Raw genomic sequence first — 17,356 nt, 5'->3', positions numbered from 1 at the left:
GGTAAACAGATATATAATTTACACGGGCAAACAATTTCACAGGATCGTATGAGAAGATACGCTAAGTGCTCTACAGCTGGGTGCATTTAAATCTAGATGTGAAGTACATTTAATTGCTGTGAACATCTTTTTTCTTCTAGATGTGAATGCAGCATGGATTTTATTTGCAGAAAGCTGTGCTGAGGGGCTCGAGGCAATTTCCTCCATCGACTTGCTAAACTGTCTGAGCTCAGCTGCTTCAAAAGCTTGTGGGTATAGTCGGCCGCATGTGTGTGTGTGTGTGTCTGTGTGAGAGAGTGGCGGTTGGCGCATATACTATACCTCATGTCCTATGAATGCTGGGAAACCATCCGACCACTGGTCTGTGTGTGTAAATAATCTACAGCACTGACTACAGGTTTAGACGTAGTCCCAGATTCCCCCGACCACAGGATGCTGAGTCGGACACATTTCATTTTTCTCAGACCGATAAGCTCGATGGGAGCCACAGAGACCGACGGCGCCTTGAGCGGGTCCATTAAGGAAATGAGAGCGATCAATCAAAATGGATTAATCGAACTTGATCTCCCGGAGGCAGATAGAGAAATTGAAATCTGGACCAACACACCCACATGGCAGCGGGGACAAATAAGACATGTCGGCACGACGCAATGAAAATGTAGATGCGTACACACAATCAAGTCATTTTGAGACTGCAAAAAAAAAAAAGAAGCCAAAAGCTATAATTATATAATTAGTAACCTTACAACATTGTAAGTCTTTCACAGCTTTGCCTCTATGACTGCAACTCAACTTGTGCTTGAGGTGAACAGCATTAAACTCACATTATTATTTGTAAATCCCAGGAAAGCGGCTGTACTCCACCACTTCGACTGTGAGGTGAGTGCTTCCGACAAGGAAAAATGGTTGCACTTGTTAAATCCGTTTCCGGTGAAACGTGATGCATTTCTCAGCAGACAGATCTGCTGAATGCTACGTGACAGAAACAAAGAATGAGAGATTTGGGAAAAGCTTCTTTTTTTTTTCTAAATTGCTTCTTTTTTTTCTGTTGTGCTTCGGCACGTCTTTTATTTACTGGGAAACGGATGGGCCCTATCATCCGAGTTGACAGGTAAATGCCATTTTAACTTTCCCAGAGAGAGGAAGAGCCCAAGGCTTGGCGCCACAGCACACACGCTACCAGATCAGCTCAGGAAGCTGCTAAAAAGATGCTTGAGTGAAAGAAAGCCATCAGCGGGCGTCTAGGTAAATCATTGAAGTGCCTGTTACCATTCATTCATATCAAACACAGGACTTTCACCCAGGAGGCCGCTGTTTGTGTCCCATGTAAAACCAAGTAAACATCGTCGAGTATTATATGTAATGCCAGTTACTTAACAAGCATACTTATTCTATGTAACAAACTTATTCTACATAACAAATACAGCTATTTCAAAACAAACCATGATGTTTTCCTGAGCCTAACCAAGTATTTATTTTTACCTTAACCTAGCCAAGTGGTTTTGTTGCGTAAGTGAAAACTAAGTAAAGATACGTTGGAAGTCAAAGAGACTGTGTGCGTGAAACAAGCTGAAACTTTAAGTTTTACGTGAACAGTTCATATGTCTCTCTTACCCCTCTAGTGTCCAAAACTGACACTAGAGGGGTACCTAGCGTCATCATTTGAAGCGTAGTTGGGAGTCGGAACATGTTGCCTCTTAGAAGCTAGAACTAACAGGCGTATTGCTTTGATCAAAGCTTTTCTTAACATAGAAATAGATATAGAAAGTTAGTGTGAGGTTAGTATTATTGAAACTGGATAAAGGAATTTCAGCTTAACGTACTATGAACAAATCGTGGTTTGATACATTTACGGTCATTCATATTTCTGTAACATAAAAGTCAAGTGAGAAGGGAGATTATGTAGCGAAAAACTGCTAAATTCTTCTTCTCCTCTTTCAACTATAACATTCATCAACAACCAAACAACTTCACCGAAATGGGTTATTGGACACGGATGCTGATGAGGCAACCATTAGAGAGAGCTTTCGGGAGTGTTTGTGTGCGACAAGACCGGCGGCAAACAGCCACAGCTTCCTGACGTTATCGCGCTCTGCTGACAGATGTGCAACATAACGGCTATTATCATCGCTGCTGGTGATTATTGCTGCAGCGTGATTATTGGGAGCACAGGAGGGCTTGACACATCTGTATGTGTGTGCGTGTGTGTGTGTGTAACGCGTGGTAGAGAAAAAGAGAGAGAGAAGGGGAGGGGAGAAAAGAGAGATGCAGTGAAGGTGACCGTAATTTCAACTGACTGCGTGACGAGTGTGCAAAACACAGTGTTTATGCATTCGTGTTCTCAGCACACATGCATCTTAATTTAGCTCTGCGCCCATGTGCATCCCCTCTTTCAAAATGAAAACATCTCAACTCTCGGCAATCGCTCTCACAGGGCCTTCACACACACAATGTGTACAAACAAACCCAGACGAAGTTAAGTCCACCTGTCGCCTGCTAGGGGAGACTCACTGGAGCACCCTCAGAATGTGATGGGAATATATAAATTTCAAATCATTCAATCAGCTCCACCTGGAGAGTCCAAGTGGACGTTCGTGCTAAATGTGAATAAATTCGCTCAGGGCCTTCCTGAGACATCGCGTTCACGAGACAACCTGAAAACGCACAAAAACTCTGGCGACTGTGTTGAAGCATAAAAAGAAAAAAAACAAGACGGACAAAATGAAAGCGACATATTGGCAGGACAGGATGAAAAGAGAGGCGCACTTTCATTGCAGCAAAGGAATGCAAATTGAACAGGAGGGTATTGCAACTGTGAAAGCAGAGCAGAGATGTACTAATCCTTATTACAGTGATCTCTCTCGTCCATTGTTTTCTGTCTATCTTTGCAGCGTCTCTGCTGCCCTGAGAGAAATGTCGCTTCCTCCTCGCAGCGCTTCCTGAAATAGCACCGGGGCCCTCGCTGCGTAAGCACCGTACCTAACACAGCCCTTCACATACAGTGCACACGAACAATATGTGACGAGGACAATAGGATGCACGAAGGCGTCCACTCAGTTTCATGTTCCAGTTTGTTGTAAATTGTCAGATATTGCTGAATTATTCAAACAACTTACCATTACACCTGTTAAACTAACTGTAGTGATGCCTTACTAATGCTACTGCTGAATAAAATGCTGCCACTGTCCTTGCATGGCAGTGCTCTGTGTGCAGCTGAAAGAGCTGCGATTCCTTTTTCAACAAGGCAATCTTCCTTTGTGTATTTTCCAACAGATAAGACACTGTGGCAAAAGACAGACACTTGATACACAACAAGGTGCGGTGGGAAGGCCCCGGAGGCTCCAATGTCATTGCAATGGTCTCTTTTGTTTACAGTTTGTATTCTAATATCACAAGACAAAAACAACGAGGATTTGTCCACGTTAAATGTAACATTGATGCCATCAGCATCTTATTATCTCATGGGTGCCTTTGCGCATACATCCACCTTTCAAAGCATCTCACGAAATATCCTTTTAGATCTTTTTCAACTGGTGGAGAGACGACACAAGAGGCAAGCGTTACTGCACGTGAGAAAGGACTGGCTCTCTGATATTGTCTCCGACTGACGGTTGTCTGCTAACAATCGGAAACAAAGCTTCATTATTTAGAGTCAAATCTGTTACCTTGAAGAAATTAAAATGGCTCAGGAAGCTTTCTTTCTTCGCCTTTTCATCGCTCTCCCGGTACTCTTTGTGTCAAATGAATGAATTCCCCTGCATGGTCATTACTGTCACTTTTCAGACAAAGGCAGGCATGGATTTTTATTTTTTTTTTCTGGCTGTGGAAGAACTGTCCAACTGCATTCAACACAGGTACGCGTGTGAGAGCAGGAAAGAAAAAAAAAAAGAAAAAAAAGGGGGCAAAGGATTACACAAGAGTGAGCTGAGGAAACAAAGAAAAAGCTACAACTAGTATTTGTCAATAGGCATCTATGAGTTAAAGAAATGAGCAGCAGGAAGAGAAGGGGCGAGAGGTAGGAAAAGAGGATCCTCGAGGGAAAGCAATAATCTCGAGTCCTGATTGGTGTGCTTTTATCACCTTATCAGCCCACACACACCAGTGAAGGAACCAGACAAATACAGCTGCCTTTTTTTTGTCAACACAGACATAATACAACCGGTAGTCTTCCCAGAATTGTCAAGCAACACGGGCCGCGACGTCGTAAGACACCATTAGTGTATATCTGCGGAAAGAAAGCGCCGGCATGCTGGAGTGTGACGCTATCAGCACCCGGAGAAAATAACCAGCTTGTGGCAGCGGAAACGATGAGCTAGCGACCTGTAGACAAAGCCTGGGTAATTGAGATGGCATATTTCTGCAGAGTAACCTTCCCAGAGACATAACCATAATATAATGTGCAGTGGAGAAATTTCTCATTTACGGCCGGGTAATAGCACTTAGGTCAGAACAATGCCCACCCCCCCCCCCCCCCCCCCTCTTCTTGGAAATTGGATAGGCTTTCTCATTAATATGTATTGGTGTTGGGAATGGGCCAAGGATGGAATAACACGGCGAATGGCCTGAAGTTTGTGCTGAGGGGAAACAAAGTTGGGGAGTTATAAATAGTCATGAAAGTACAAAAGTACAATGTGTAAAATAGATACAAATGATTTGTACTTGTGGGTGGTAAAGACAAAGAGCAACTGTGAAGAGCTGCATGCAACCAGTTTTTAAGGACATAAAATAATACCGCTTTACTCCAACCTGTTTTTACCTTTCACAATAAAAGCCCTAGACATATACGCTGCATCACCTCTTACCGAGGAGAACTTAAATTCACTAAGAGCTCCACAGAAGAGCGTACAATATGTATTCATCACAAAAACGCATGTCTGTATTAATTATGAACGGACCACCAGCCAACATTTACACACGTGGACAAAATTGTTGGTACCCTTCCGTTAAAGAAAGAAAAACCCCGCAATGGTCACTGAAATAACTTGAAACTGACAAGTAATAATAAATAAAAATGTACTGAAAATTAACTAATACAAATCAGACATTGCTTTTGAATTGTGGTTCAACCGAATCATTTAAAAAAACAAACTAATGAAAATGGCCTGGACAAAAATGATGGTACCCTTAACTTAATATTTTGTTGCACAACCTTTTGAGGCAATCACTGCAATCAAGCGATTTCTGTAACTCTCAATGAGACTTCTGCACCTGTCAACAGGTATATTGGCCCACTCCTCGTGAGCAAACTGCTCCAGCTGTCTCAGGTTTGAAGGGTGCCTTCTCCAGACTGCATGTTTCAGCTCCTTCCACAGATGTTCAATAGGATTTAGATCAGGGCTCATAGAAGGCCACTTCAGAACAGTCCAATGTTTTGCTCTTAGCCATTCTTGGGTGTTTTTAGCTGTGTTTTGGGTCATTATCCTGTTGGAGGACCCATGACCTGCGACTGAGACCAAGCTTTCTGACACTGGGAGGCACATTTCGCTCCAGAATGCCTTGATAGTCTTGAGATTTCATTGTACCCTGCACTGATTCAAGACACCCTGTGCCAGATGCAGCAAAGCAGTCCCAGAACATAACCGAGCCTCCTCCATATTTCACAGTAGGTACAGTGTTTTTTTTTTGTATGCTTCATTTTTGCGTCTGTGAACATAGAGCTGATGTGACTTGCCAAAAAGCTCCAGTTTTGAAACTGGTATTTGCCAAAACACAAAGCTTCAGGGAGAATGTCCTTTGGACAGATGAGACAAAACTGGAGCTTTTTGGCAAGTCACATCAGCTCTATGTTCACAGACGCAAAAATGAAGCGTACAAAAAAAGAACACTCTACCTTAAAGATTTAAAAAAAACAGAAAACCTATTTTCGTTTACATATCTTGAGGTGAGAGGTCTGGTTTTCTCTCGCCAAAAATGTAGTCAAGCATTGGAATAGTAATTTGCCTCCTACCCGCTACATACTCTTAAAGACAGGGATGTTGGCCGGGTTTGCCAGCGATGCAGCGGTTCTTAGAGTGTTTTAATGTCAGATTTCGGAAGATTTTCTTTCTATACTCAGAAATTCACAAATACACCTACTCGAACAGAAAGACACACATACATTCCAAAACCATTTTATATTTTTGGCACCGAGTTGATAGCGTTATCCAGTGAGAGTGAGAAACCCATAACCTCCCCCCCCCCCCACACACACACACACTCTCTCACACACACACACAGTCCATTCAAACTCCCCAGGCTATGAGTGCACAGATAAAGTGCGCTTCCCGACCGACTCCCCTGCTGCACCTTGCACCAGCGACATGCAGGAGATTGTCATGCCAGATTTGTTCGACATGAAGCGATGGGAAGGAAACATAACTGCAGGGAATGTGTGAGAGAGATGAACATCCAGTGTAAAAAAAACATGAAAGGGGACCACAGAGCGGGGGTGTCTAGTGTGCTCAACCGGTACCAGCTCCTGCATACTGATGTATTGAAATATACACGCACTTCATCATAATCAAAGAAATGCATATGCCCTTAAGCTTCCGTTACGAGTTAGTTAGCATTTCTCTCTGTTGAGGTCCTCTTGGGACACGTGCAGAAGGGTCTTTTGGGAATGTGACACATTGGCGTAAGTCCTTTTCTGACTGATGACATGGAAAGGTTCACACACACACACACACACACACACACACACACACACACACACACACACCACAGAGCCGAGTTTAATGCGAGTCAAACAAACATTAGTCTCGGCCCCTGCTTGGATCGGAGCGCATCAGCGTTTCCAAACAAGAGTGCTCTCCTCGTGGCGATCTGCCATTTCATAAATCGCTGTCTTTGATTGACGGTAATCTTAGCCATAAAAAAACCGACAGAGATGAGAGAACGGCGACATTTTAAACAGAGCCCAACAAATATGAAATGATATCGTCTGTCCCAGCAGGGAGCGACCTCGACAGTGAGAAAGCCGCGGGTCTTTCAGCTCGAACAAACACTAGCGAGGAACATGCTTCGGGTGAAGGGACTGTCATGGGTCCTTGTTAATGTAATAAACTGCAGCGTATAAATAAGCTCCATAGGGAGGGCCTTTGATAAAGCTAACATCTCCCTTACGTCTGAAGTCTTTGAATCTAGAGAGACAAATTGGGGTTATGTACATTTGTATCCCGCTTTTCGTCATTCTCTTTCTTGAGCAATGCAACCTCTAGAAATATCATCCTCTTGCTTAATCACAGATGCGCGCACACACACACACATACACACACAAAATCGCACACAATCTCCATTCTACTTCCACCTTCGTCTTCCTCCCCCACTTTCTCATTTTCACTATTGAGCCCCCCACCTCTCCATCTCCGGCTCGGGGCTCTTGGTGAGTTTGTGAGTCACTGAGGAGAGACGGGGATTTGAGAGACAACCCGGCACTCTGAACCTCCAGTGGAAGCCGGTAATCCACAGAGGCGAGAGGTGGCGACGAAATTCCGCTAATACCCACACAAACAATCAGCGCAACTCCCACTGTAGTGACAAAGCCCTACACAAATGTGCCTGTTGTTGTGCGCAATAGGCAGGCTAATATCTGTGTAATAATGACAACGGCATGATGCCAGATGAAATCCTGTGAATCTGGTTTGTAGACAGAAAAGCATCTCGTTAACATGTGTTCCTGATGGCCTTGTTGCCAACACATCACACATGATGATTAGTCTTAGATGACAGCTGCTGACATCATCAGACATCCTCAGCTCAGGACATAGAAAGCCCCGTTATATAATGCATGTATAATACATGTCAACACTTTTTTGAGATAATAGAAATGGACAGCAGTGGCTAAACGTTTGCTGTGGGTACATAACAGTTATAGATATGTTGCCCGTAAAGGGTTTAAATAAACTATCTTCTTTAGCTCATACTTTTGTATGAAAGACTTAAAATCCCTCGATTCAGTCATCGTTATCAAGGACTGATCTTTTTAAGTAACTCACCTTTCCCACTATTGCAAAGGAGCCTTTTCATTTAGAGGTTGTGTTTGAGCAACGGACAAAGCAACAGCCTCTGGCAGCTGGCTGTGCAATGAATGACAAAGTCACTTCTTTGTGAAAATTGCTTTTTTTTTAATGAATGGCATGAGTTGGAAAATCATCCTGAACATTTTAGACCAATGCTTGAATAAGAGATCTGCTCTTGAGGCTGAATAATTTTAGACTACAGGAACAAGAGGCCTGTATAACAGTATATAACAGCAACCTCATGTCAGTTAGAATATAATCAACTTCTAATTAAACGTACATAGCTTTCTATAGAACACACATATAAGATGCGTTGGCACTTAACACTGTTAATTATGTAAATTGTGCTAAATATTGTGGGTCTTGCAATTTAAAAATACTTCTTTTGCAAATAAGAGTTCAATATAAACACAATTAATCATTTCTAGCTGCTCCCGAACCAGAAATGTCTTGGCAGCTAATGGTTACAAACGTGGTGATAAAGCAATGGTGCATATTTTCACATGGTAGGTCAGCCAGATTTGACATGTTGTTAATGAAACACGGGACTGGGACTGGGACTGGAACTGTGCGTGTGTGTGTGTGTGTGCTCTGCAGGTGGTGACTGCAGGCTTAATGAAAGGGCCAGTTGTTTCGCGTGGCTGATTTGCACAGAGCAGATGGATCGGTCTCTCGGCCTCTCTGGTCTCAATCTTGTCCCACATTGCTGCTGTCGCCCCATTTAACAGCCAATTTCCTGCCAGCTCATCACAAACACACATATATATACACACACACACACGCACACGCACACACACACAAAGGGAGAAAGCAGCAGAAACAGCGAGAGGTGGTAGACCACAGAGACGAGCATAAGGGGAGAAAAGAGGGTGAAGACAGTGGGGCATGGACAAACAAATGGGCCCTGGCACACTGTTGATGATAGAGATATACGAGCGTTGTTTGTGCATAGACGAACACAAAAGTATTTAAGCGCATCAGGATACACACAAATACATGTAGACAAGCGCGCACACACACACACACTGTTAAATCCTATGGGAAGGCACCAGTGGACACTGTGCAGTTTTTAATGAGCTCGCACCAGATGTCTTCCCAGGCTGCGGTGCATGACTAGTTGATTAATCAAGTACATTTTATTAAGAAACGCCGACACATACGCACTAATCCTAATTTATCACACAAACACAGTACTCTCAATTTATCACAAACACAGTAATCCCAAATGAACCCCACCCCATCCACCCACGACCCATTATCTCCCTCACTCCCTCACACACACACACACACACACACACACACACACACACACACACACACACACACACACACACACACACACACACACACACACACACACACACACACACACACACACACACACACACACACACACACACACACCCTGATTTTTATACTGCGCTCCTCCATCTACGCATCCAGTCAAGTCGGCGATTTTCTGTTTTCCATTTCCACCGGTCCATCATGACAGATCAGAGCGCATGCTCACGCACGCCGACGCCGGACTGATTCACACTTGTAGCAGCACTCGCTCTGTGTTTCACGTGCACCAACGCACGCCGACACACACGGCGTGCCTCAGCCACCGCGGAAGCGCCCCTCGACCCGCAGGATTTCTTATTCCGCCCGCGGCGATGAGTGGCTGGCCTCAACAAAATGGCCTCTGACTTTCAATCTTGGCACCCTGTGCGGCAGTGGCACTCTTTTATCCTCTGCCTCGCCACTGGCAGTCAGCCTCCACACACGTGGGGGGGGGGGGGGGGGGGGGGGGGTCATGTGGTATCGCCGGCTGGCCGAGACATCCCCCATCCCGAGTCTCACTCCCTGGGTTCCTCGACGCCTCCGGGCCCGGCATTGATCCCCGTTCGATCCCCTGTTCATCCCGCCCCTAAACCTCCCTCTGTCATCCCTCCACACCAGATCCTCATTCAAGCCTTCGTCGTGCTTGCCAGTGGCTAATGTAAGTCTTTTATACTCACTGGCTCATGACATTCTCGGGAAAAGTAGAGAAATTCAAAGCGTCATACCACATGTGGTTACAGCAAAACGTTATACAGGCTCGCTTTAATGGACTTCCCGTGATGGAGAGTCTTGCGGAGGATGCTGAGAGCATTCAGGGGAGCTGTACAATGCATTTTAGTTTCTCTAAAGTCATCAAAGACAGTGCGAAGAACAGTGATATTTGCCGTCTTTCCATCATCATAAAGTAGATTCATTCAGCTGTATATTGTGCATAACTGTTTGTGTTTTGTTAAGCTGCAAAGTACTGTTAACAGCATTTCATCAATCATATATAAATATATATATTTATATATATATTCACATGCACTTCCATAATATATAAGCGTTTCATGCACACGGCCCCAGCTAATTCAGTTGCTGTCGTCGAGTGCAGAATGCCTGAAAGTAGTGAGGGTGAACCCTCCCTGCTGTCGCTGCCGGGGATCGGACCAATAACTTCCAAGCTACTGGCTTCCTCACCTCCCACCCGCCGTATCAATCTTTCTTTACAAGTGTCTTGATATATCTCTCGCCACTTGACCACAACTATAGCAAAAGCAGCTTTTCTGCTGAGGCTTATGTGAAGGAAATTTACAGGTCGTGCTGGTCCTGCAATGCAATTTACATTTATTTGGCGGTTTCTTCGCCTCGTCCCGCCATTCTAGGCCATTTTATGTTTCCAGTGACAGGTGGTGCCGCTTTGACAAAGTGGCAAACGGCAGTGAAGTGCCAGCAGGACCGCGGAGAGTTATAGCACAGCAATATGCAGTGACATCAGAGCATTTCAACTCAGTGGAGGAACTGTTTATACCAAAACACACACACACACACACGTCAGTACCTTCTGTGCGGATGGTGAAGGGGGAGTCCCCCAGTCTCTTGGCTGAGAACTGCCCCCCCAGAGAGGTCATTAGAAAGCACAGGCTGAAGAAGCCTATTCCCACCACGAATATCCTGCAACACAGGGGGGGGGGGGGGGGGGGGGGGGGAGGGGAGGAGAGGGAATAGATGAAAAGGGAGTTGAGACAGATAGACATTTTTACAGGGAAGGGCAGGTAAATAGACGTTTTCCGGCAACTCGTCGGGAAATATGAAGATGAGGAGAGAGAGAGAGAGAGAGAGAGAGAGAGAGAGAGAGAGAGGGAGAGACAGAGGGGAGTGACGGCAGAAAAGCGAGTGGATGAAGAGTGGACAGACGAACAAGCCGACAATCGTTTGCAGGAAAAAATGATCGGCGGCAAGAAGCAAAAGGAGGGAGGGAAAATAGAGATGCAAAGTTGACGGGGTGAGAGGGAAATGTGGAGGAGAGAGTAAGAAGAGGGGAGGAGAGAGTAAGAAGAGGGGAGGAGAGAGAGAGACGTGGAGAGAGTCGAGAAACAGCAGGCAGCACATCCAGGAGGCAGAGCACAAACAGAGCAGCGATCACACGTAGAAACGTCGAAATTTGAGGCCAAAGGGCACTCGGAAACATTTTAGCGTTTTTGATGTCATCGCTTGGCATACATCGAGGACGACTGCCAAAATGAGGGTGAGCAGTTTGTGCCCAAGGGCAGGCAAAATGCGACTGTTTATGCAACATCAGAGGCGCGCAGAGGGGACAGAAGACGGGCAAAAACATTGAAGCATTTCAGGTGATAATAAGAGTGTAAAGACAGCTAGGACGCCAATCAAAGTCTCCGAGCAACTAGTCTCACTTAGGCCTCTGTCTGAAATAAACAAAATTAGATCAACGAAAATGGGCTATGCAGTAAGCAAAAGTCTTGACTTCACAGTTCTCTATTTAACTAAACTAGTATGAGGCTTCGGTTGCCAAATCAGGTCAGTATGGATAGCAGGAAGCATTTTAGCCCCCGATAACTCGTAGGCATGTCAGTGTTGTGTAAAGATAGACTTGAACCAATCCTTTAAACTGGCCACTGGGTGCTCGTATTGAAAAATCCACCAGGCTGTGGGCTCCAATCTGTAGTGCAGATCTTGCTTTGAAACATAAACTTCTTCTTTACCCCACTTTGTGGCACAGATCTGATATTTGAGACGACGCTATCGTGCCTCAGAAGGGAAAAAGAAAAAGAGACTCTGTGTGGATTCTCCCTTGTTAGACAGCCATGAGAGAATCAGATCTTTCGCTTTAAAAAAAAAAAAAGAGTTGAAAATCAGGTATTTTGTATCCGTGTAAAAAGTCCTGCCCTAGTTAAGCTGTTGGGTTCACTGAATATGGATCAGAGGTTATCTTATAATGCCAAGACTCTTCTGGGAACCAGAGAGGCAAAGCCGTCTGTGATCCTCATCCGCTGGACGAAATACAAGTCGGCCTCCGTGACTAACAAGTCCCACTTTAGAAATGCTCGCTGCTCTGCTGCTAACTACCCGCCAGACAACATTCTTGGAAGATTTTGTAGACGTAGCGCAGTACAAAGAGGGATTTAGATGTGAAAAAGAATGGCAAACAGTCTTCTCCTACATATTTTAGAAACCGAAGCCCTTTCCCTGAATGTCCTGATCGTGTACATTTGTTTGGGTGAATGCATTGTAATTTCAGATTCATATATGGCTCCTATAACAAACAAGCAGTTCATTGTATCCAGCATGTAAAGAACGCACCTAAAGCAACAGTGCGGTAGTAACGCGATAAGACAGCAGCAAGAAATGGTACTTTGGTGACATAATTATCACCAACTCGCGTCATAATTTATGGCCAACTTTGCACCGGCGACCTTTAAACGCATAACGTCTGCCCCGGAGGTTGGGAAAATTGAATGTTAACAGAACAAACGAATGCATTATTCATGACTGTTGCTTTCTCTTCAAAGCCAGGCGGGGGCTGTTTGCCTTAATGCGCGGGGCCCACTGTGAAATCTGACAGCACTTCCCCGAAATGGTAAGTTGCTCCAGTCACGCAGAGTTCTGAAACGAAAGGGGGTCTTAATATTGATGAGGCCGTGAGCAAAGAGTTGCCATCGACGGCGTGGAAGAACGGCCACTTAAAAGAACATTTGCCGGAGTAATCCGATTGACCCAAAGGGATGCTGAATAATCTGTTAAGTGTAGAGTAGCGTGGTGGTTTGGCAAGCACCCCCCCCCCCCGGGTGACTTCATGCTCCAAGTCGAAGCCGACCTCGTCCCAAGTCGTAACACAAGGACAGACAGTGGGAGCACGGGAAGATATTGACGGAATATAATCATCATCATCATCACCATGAAGGCTCTTATTTAATGGGCTGCATCAGACATGATTACAGATATACTGTCGTTGCAGTTAAAGTGGTCATTTATCCTCGTTTCGGAAGCAAAGTGATCAGATTACAGTTTTTGGAGCTGGATCGAATCAATTACAGCTTTGATTGTAACGAGACAAACGGTCAATTTTGCATGGGAATTTACACTATACCCTAAATTTTGATGATCAACTAAATTTACTGGTGGGGGGGGACTGATGAGCACTGATCATTAGGATCGGAGCAACAAGCTTCAAGGCGAAGTGGCAGCATGTCGGCACCGATTATTGATTTACACTGAAAACATGGGGATGTTGTGGTCGCACTGTAAATGCTACATCAAAATCCCAGCATCTAAGCAGCTGGCACATTCACTGTGGTTTCTCATTTAGCGCTCTGTCCCTCCCAGGACACTGTAATATTATGAAATAATAATAAAAAAACATTAGCCCCCCCCCCCCCCCCCCCCCCTCTAGAATAGCTCAATCACTGTCAGCGGATCACAGAGCTGCTATACATTAACTGCTGCGAGTCCAATGCCAAACAATCGTTACAATAGAGGTTATTTGTCTTGAATACACCATGATCCATGGATACTTATACCTGCATGGATTATGCACTTACTATATACTACCATATGGTCAGCAAGCCAAGTAGGTGGAAGCTGAATATCCCCCCCCCCCCCCAGCATTGTTTGTTTTTCATTCTCATCGTCAGTGCCTCGTCTTATTACAGTGAGGAAAGCCGATGAGGCCCAATGACAGGTTTGAAAAAGATAAAGGGGTTACACGGAGGACATGTCGCCAAATTGGTTGATTTTACAGCTCACCGTGAAGTTTTATTTTATTTTTTATAATACACTGTATCTATTCTCCCTGTGATCTGCGGATTAATAATCCTGCGTGTGTTTATGTGTGTACGTGCGGGAAAGCAACTCAGCGATTGATGGGAAGAGAACGGAGGAGGAGAAAAAAGAAAGATAAAAAAATATTCCGCTCATGTGGGTGTGCGGAAGCCGGCCCGATGCCGTCCCCGGGCGATCGTTTCCTCTCTTATCATTTAGCCGTTTTCCAAAGTGGCGTTAGGTGGGTGATATGAGAGGATTAGGCCTCGGTCCTGCCTGACGAGTCCTTAATTAACAGGCTTAAAGTAAATGCTCTGCTCCCCCGTAATTGGATCAGAAGGAGAGATCTGCTATCGGCTAATTGGCTTCCTCACACATATAGACTCATCAGATTCTGCCTCCAGGTACGTGGAGATGGTTTTGAAGCGGAGAGGAGCTCTGCCAGGCGCGGTGGAGAAAGATATTAGTCGTGGTGTTTTCCAAGAAAACTTTTTTCCTGGCACATGAATAGCCTCAGCCCAGGGATCCCTACAGGGCAACCTGGCGGCTCACCGGGTAACATGCCAACCAATCAGGCCACGTTCTCGCCGGTCAAGGTTCGAGTCCGGGCTAAGGCCCTTTCCTGTCACTCCCTCTCCCCCCCTGCCTTTCTATCGAACAATGCAGAAATAAAGATTATAAAACAATCTCTTAATCCTAAATCTTTATTGCCTGAAAATCTTACGCTCCAGTGATCTAAGATGCCTATTTACCAGTGGTGGGCCGTCAGGGCCAGCAAGGCCTTCTCCGCTGGCCGAGACAGAATCACAAAGTTATAGCTATTTTATAATTTTTCATAAATACACATGTATTACAACTTTTTTCCCATTAGCTTATTTTCTCATTGCACAGCTACTGTCTTCCTCAGTTGCTCTGCTTCCAGTGCAGCTTGTTTTAAGTAGAGCTTTTATCCAATCAGATCTCACCTCTGTGTCTCTAGATAAGAAGAGAGGCCCGAGGCCTGCAGACTCACAAGTGAATCCCTTTGCAGTTTAAGTGAATGGGGACGATATTGTTGATTGTTATAGTCTTCAACCAATCAGATCTTTAGTTTGACATGTTGGGCGTATTCTTTGACGTGCCAGGGCCTTCTAGCTGGCCTACAAGTACGTGATTGGTCAGTGGGCTAGCCTGACATGTTGGGCGGTGACAATCTGGCGGACATTTTCAGCCCTCAATCGCATTAAAACCTATTCAAGAAATACAACTGGGGAGGCTCGACTGTCTTCACTGGCATCCATGAATCGAGAAGGACTTCTTTCTGGAACTAAAACGCACGGATGTACTGAACAACCGTGAGATTAAACTCATTGTTAACAAAGAAAGGAGGATGGACTTTGTCTTTAAGTGAACAGCAGCTCTGGTAAGTTAAATGCGTTTGTTTTTACATCTGCAGTAGCTTTAATGTGCTTGTTTATATATTATTTGTACAACTTGTTTTTATGAAGATGGATTTTTGTTTGGTTTTATATGTGATAGGAACCATTGTTACGTCCAATGTTGCTCTGGGGACACATTTAGTTGGTGCCAGTGTTGCCAACTTGGCGACTTTCTCGCTAAATCTGGCGACTTTCCAAACCCTCTTGGCGACTTTTTTTGTCAAAAGCTACTAGTGACAAATCTAGCGACTTTTTCTGGTGTTGTTGGAGACTTTTCTGGTGTTTTGACTCTGACGTGAAAGCACGCACCGTTCTGCACTGTCGTGAACGAGCAGCGGGAGCTGCTGTGAGCCCCTCTGCCGCCCCAAAGCACTCACAGGCGGTCACTCTCACAGCAGCCTCGCGCTGCAGTCAGATAGAGGAGACTCACTCTCGGCGTATTCGTGTATCTGTACTCTGCAGTTAGTGTATTTATAGGTATTGAGCTTCATTTTTACACAAAAAAAATAATAACCGTAGCTGTGTTTCAGCTGAAGGACAGCAGTGAAGGCCCAGGTATAAAATGCACGGTCCGCCACTGCTATTTACAATAACCACAGTTCAAGTCCGGCCAAGCAACTTTATATTTCCAATAAAGTCACCAAATAACCTACGATTCATAGTGAAACGACTGAAAACCACCGTCTGACTGAGGCGAGAGATCCGTTTCAAGTTTGAACATGATACACAGACACACACACAAATCACCGGTGACAAGCCATCGCTGCCCGTGTTCGTCAAGGCCAGCGTGGCTTCGTCACAAAGGCTGCCTAATCGAGAGTGTCTGAATAAGGGCTCGATCTCCTGAGAGGCAGCAGCAGGTGAAGCAAATCAGTGCAGCAGGAATGGAACCATCACACCGGCTCCAACATCGCCTCAGCCCTCAGGAGAGATTGTTTAGAAGATCTAAACAGTATTAGCAGGTAGGTGGGGGGGGGGGGAAACAAAGGTGGATGGCTGTATCGGCTAGCTTTGGGTACCACCGATACACGCTGGTGAGGTTGATCTCCAAACTACCAGAATCAAGAAATAGAGGGATTAATTCAAAGCCTGCCATTATTCTATACCTCTTGGGGCAAATCTAAATAAAGCAGGTTAACGCAGCATGGCTCAATGCACTGTACAGCATATCAACTGTTGAAGTGGTTAACATGTGTAACAGATTTCTCTTTACGTCTGCACAAACAAAGCCTGGGTACACCGTGATAATGGAGCTGTCCACGCACGCGGTAAGAAACTAAGTTAGAGCTCGCCTGACTGCTAGTGCGGGTTTACTCACAACGGCTCTTACATGATTTATAGCTGCGTGTTGTCCCTTTATCTTAATCTGATTCATCTAGTGGAGAAACATCTGTGTGCGCACGTGTGTGTGTGTGTGTGTGCATATGCCTGCGCAACACACGTTGGCTCCACATAATGCACACAAAGCCATAAACACATGTGTAATCAATACTATCCTACCACACCGCCAGAGGCTATAACGTTAAAGAGAGAGAACACCTGGTTAGAGGAAATAACGTCGTCAGCTCTTTGTCTCTTACCTGAACGGTTTGAACGTCACGAGACATCTTCTGACCATAATTTTACCGTCGGTGCAGCCAGTAATCATTTCCCAAAACGAGCGACCCCTGACATTGTTGCTAACCTCCCGACGTGGAACTTGACGTGACCGAACATTTTTTTTTTTTTTTTTTTTTTATCCGCGTCCCATCCAGCGGTCCACAGCGGCGGTCAGCTCCGTTATTGTATTTTACAAGGCAAACCACGAGTGCTTCTTTATTCCTCCGGAGGAAATGGTGGAAAGTTTCATTCAGCAAGTGA

The 17,356-nt window shown here is 45.0% G+C and overlaps 1 protein-coding gene across 1 annotated transcript in view; it reads right to left on the bottom strand.

The window, feature by feature from the left end:
• LOC142948315 (alpha-1,6-mannosylglycoprotein 6-beta-N-acetylglucosaminyltransferase B-like) overlaps nt 1-17,144 on the bottom strand; it is a 99,654-nt gene extending 82,510 nt beyond the window's left edge. The window contains exons 1-2 of the mRNA XM_076090274.1: nt 17,077-17,144; nt 10,861-10,973 (exon numbers count right to left, since the gene is read on the bottom strand). Of these exons, the coding sequence (XP_075946389.1) occupies nt 10,861-10,973; nt 17,077-17,144 (181 nt within the window). The remainder of the gene's footprint in view (nt 1-10,860; nt 10,974-17,076) is intronic.
• Nucleotides 17,145-17,356: the final 212 nt, after the last annotated feature.

Source organism: Anarhichas minor, unplaced genomic scaffold (assembly GCF_050575085.1).
Source record: "Anarhichas minor isolate MPS153535 unplaced genomic scaffold, ASM5057508v1 ptg000012l, whole genome shotgun sequence".
Taxonomy (NCBI): Eukaryota; Metazoa; Chordata; class Actinopteri; order Perciformes; family Anarhichadidae; genus Anarhichas; species Anarhichas minor.
This window is presented reverse-complemented; position numbering and strand designations above follow the sequence as displayed.